The sequence below is a fragment of the Orycteropus afer genome, unplaced genomic scaffold (assembly GCF_000298275.1).
Source record: "Orycteropus afer afer isolate SDZICR_OR568_19922 unplaced genomic scaffold, OryAfe1.0 scaffold00046, whole genome shotgun sequence".
NCBI classification, from domain to species: Eukaryota; Metazoa; Chordata; class Mammalia; order Tubulidentata; family Orycteropodidae; genus Orycteropus; species Orycteropus afer.
Genome location: NW_006921633.1, coordinates 13,548,847 through 13,552,557, shown reverse-complemented (window position 1 = coordinate 13,552,557; position 3,711 = coordinate 13,548,847). Strand labels below are relative to the sequence as shown.

General features: G+C 42.1%; 1 protein-coding gene across 1 annotated transcript in view; it reads left to right on the top strand.

Moving 5' to 3' along the window:
* The first annotated feature begins 424 nt into the window (after positions 1-424).
* CCT4 (chaperonin containing TCP1 subunit 4) overlaps positions 425-3,711 on the top strand; it is a 17,227-nt gene continuing 13,940 nt past the window's right edge. The window contains exons 1-2 of the mRNA XM_007938027.2: positions 425-551; positions 3,512-3,564. Of these exons, the coding sequence (XP_007936218.1) occupies positions 425-551; positions 3,512-3,564 (180 nt within the window). The remainder of the gene's footprint in view (positions 552-3,511; positions 3,565-3,711) is intronic.

Below are 3,711 nucleotides of genomic sequence, written 5' to 3'. Positions count from 1 at the left end.
CAGCGATAGCAGGCATAGTTACGTCCACTGTCGCAGTCAACCTAGTTGCTAAGGTGCTGCCCGAGTTAACTGAGGGGACCTCAAGGCAGAGGCGGGTGAAGTGGGGAGATATGGGTGTCCCCAACATCCGCCTTAAAAACTGTGGGTTGTTATTTCTGCTTGGCACGAAGTCGCCCCACCGCACCACCCAAGACTATCACCCCTGAAGCCCAGAGCTTCCCGCACGCAGCATCTCGACCGGCGCGCTGCGGGCAGCCTCCTACGTCACGCCGGCGTCGTGCTGCCAAGCAGGACCTCATCTCCGCCAGCGCTTCCTTCTGGAAGGTTCGTGAAGGCAGTGGGTACTTTCCGTTACTCCGAGGACGGCAGTGATCCGCATCCATCCGTCTTTCCCCATACCCGCACAGACCCAGCGGAGGTCGCCATGCCAGAGAACGTACCCCCTCGGAGCGGGGCGCCTGCTGGGACTGCCGGCGGCCGCGGAAAAGGCGCTTATCAGGACCGCGACAAGCCCGCCCAGATCCGCTTCAGCAACATATCCGCGGCCAAAGGTATCGCCCCCTGTATCTGACCCTCTCGGTCCTGCAGAATCGAACTGTGCAGTCTCACGTTGGGTTCGGGTGGGCATGGCCCGTTTTTTGTTCCTTGTAGTGATTTTTTTTCTTGTTTTCCTATTAGAAGTTCTGTGAAGGGGTGTGTTTCCTCCTTAATTTCCAACCCAGAATATGGAGGTTCTTTGAACCTACCCCATTTTGAATGCTACGTCCATAATTTTTCATTCTGTGTTGTGCTTCATTTACTGTGTTAAGGCAAAAGAGGGGTTCAGTACAAAATGCCGAGGCCTACGTGTGGCGGTTCCTTGGGATCTCACATTTAAAGAGCTGTTCTCTATATGCTTGTTGAATCTGTCGGCAGAATATTGTTCGCACAGTGTTTTTCAGGTCTTTTATAACAATGCCGCTTTAACTTACGCCATAACTATTGAGAAGAATTTGGGTAAATTCTCCGCATCTTAATTGGGCGAGGCCCATTGTACTGGGGTATGAGAACTGACTTGCTGGTTCTGTTAAGACCGGCGTTTCATTTTCTTCTTTTTTTATTCCGTAGCATTTTGAGTTTTATCCAATCTCTGAATCAAAGTATCTTCGCGTATAGAATTGAGGAAAATGCTTTTTAGAGTTTTGAGTATGTATCAAGAGAAGTCGAGACGAGATTGGGAATTGGGAAGGAAAAGTGAGACCAAGGCCTTTGCCATCCTATCCGGCGTGTATTGAGAATAGTGTTTCATTTGGGTTGGAGAAGGGGGTGCATAAAGAAGTGAGAGGTGATACTAGAAAGGTGAATTGGAGCCAGATCTTGAAAGCCCTGGTGTCCTGGAAAGCGTTTGGTTTAATTTCCCCTGGTTTTAAATGGTTCTTCAATATGAGGAGGTAGTTGCCAACTTACTCTGTTGCTGTGAGGTTTAAGTAAGTTTAAGGTATATGAAGAACCATAGGTGGTGCAGATAGTATGTTATGAAGTGAAAAGTTGGTGGTGATGCCAGCCCACCCAGAGGCCCCTTGGAAGTTAGGCCAGGCCATCTGCATTCTAAAAGTCACAGTCTTGAAAATCTTGTGGATCAGTTCTGCTCTGCATACATGGCATTGAATCAGAAACTGATTAAGGGCAACTAACAAAAACAGTGTGTAAAGTACATCCTTGAGTAGTAGTTGAGGTCATCACCCCGGGTATCTGGGAACATAATGATGCTAAAAGAAATGTGACAAAAGAGCAAGGGTGATGGAAGAGAAGATAGTAAGTTCCAGTTTGGGCATGAGTAGGAGATGTCAGAGTGACAAGGTTGATAGATTAAGGAGTCATTTGAAAGGTCAGGAGAGAATACACCTAGAAATAAAAATTTGATACATATTTGTCTAGGGAGCATAGTTAAAACCATCAGGTTAGATTTATGAGATTAGAAAAAAGTTGTTGAATGAATTCCGGGGATCATCTGGAGGACCAGAAAAACTGTATAATATCAAGGTAGATTTTTAACAGGGAAGGTACAGAATAGGGAATTCACTTTAGTTATCTATAGTGTCACTTTGAGTCATAATTGACTTAATGGCAGTGGGTTTTAATTTTTGAAACAGTACAAGAGAATTCAGAACAAGTAAGGTATGAGTATACTAAGGAAAAGCCAACCATAATTTGAGGAGAGGTCAGAATACAAGGAGGCTGTAGTATTTCCAAGTCAGACAAAACCTTTCAAACTGATGTGGAAAAGCTGCTGCTAGGTATACCTTCAGTTTAATTCATGGAGTCAGTTTTTAGTTCAATGTTAACCAAAGAAAAGATGGGGGGGGATAATACACCTACTTCTCACTTAGCTATTATCTCGTTATCCAACAGGTCACATTTATGACAGTGGTTAAAAAAAATCTGTCTATTTTGCTATAAATGACATATGTATGTCTGGCAGTGATAAACACCAGACGTTGGATAGAGTAATGCAGACTGTGTCAGTAAAGGTTACATGTCAGCTTGGCTGGGCTGTAATTCTCAGTGGTGTGGCAGTTATGTACCATGTGATACAATGTGGTCATCCTCCATTTTTTTATAACGCTGAGTTTTGCATATTGACCTGGTCTTTGGAAACCAACTGTGTCGGTAAGTGAGGAGTAGATGGTAGCACCATTTGTCAATGACGTAAAACAAACACAAAAGGACAGTGTGTGTGTCCTTCTAGAATCTTCACATTGCTAGAGATAAGGACATTTTTTTTATTAATTGGTTGGCGTGTATAATCATGGCCATGAAAATGTGTAAAACTTGCCTGAAAGAATAATAGTGATTGGATAATTAGGAATAGCAGCCCGAAGTTATGAAATAGTTATATCAAATGTAAGTGAGCTTGTAAAAGTGTTACATGTTATTCACACAGTATAAGGGCTCAATATCTGCCATATATGTATGGACTAAAGTGGTGTGTAAGGAAAAAAAAGTAATGTGTCCAGGACTAAGAAAAATTCCTGTTCAGCAATTCCTAATTCTCCTGGGAAATCATTTTAAGTATATTGATAAAACAAATCTTCTCATGAGCAAGTAATGTTTCAAAGTGTATTGATGATGACCAAAAGATATGATTTGAGAGTTTGATTTTTTGAATTTGCTTTTATCAAATGGTGTTTCTCTCTACAGCATTTTTAGGGATTGTACCACTATTGTTTGCTCTGTGGAAAGTGTTAATGTTAAATTTATTGTGGGCCTTCTGATCACAAGGGGCTGGGATCACATTAATGAACAGAGCAAAAGTCAGCCCACAGAGATTACATTCCAGTTGGAGGAGACAGAGGGTAAACAAATAAGTGAATTATAGCATGTTACGAAGGAAGCCTAGCCTACCCTGTTTCTGCTTCTCCTGTTTTGAGGAAAGGAAGAAATAATACAATAATAACACATTAATCATTGAGGGGAGAAGTACTCTTTAAAAGAGTCTTGATTTTTTTTTCTCCCCCTTTCCTGTTTACAGCTGTTGCTGATGCTATTAGAACAAGCCTTGGACCAAAAGGAATGGATAAAATGGTAAAAAGCCAAATCAAAGAGAACTTACTGAACACTACTGTCTGTATTACAAGATTGATGGGGGAATAAGATGTGCTTTTTGAAAAGTAAAAAAAGTTAAAAGAGTTTAGAGGAGCAAGAGATTACTCTGTGGTGGGCAAGTCTTAA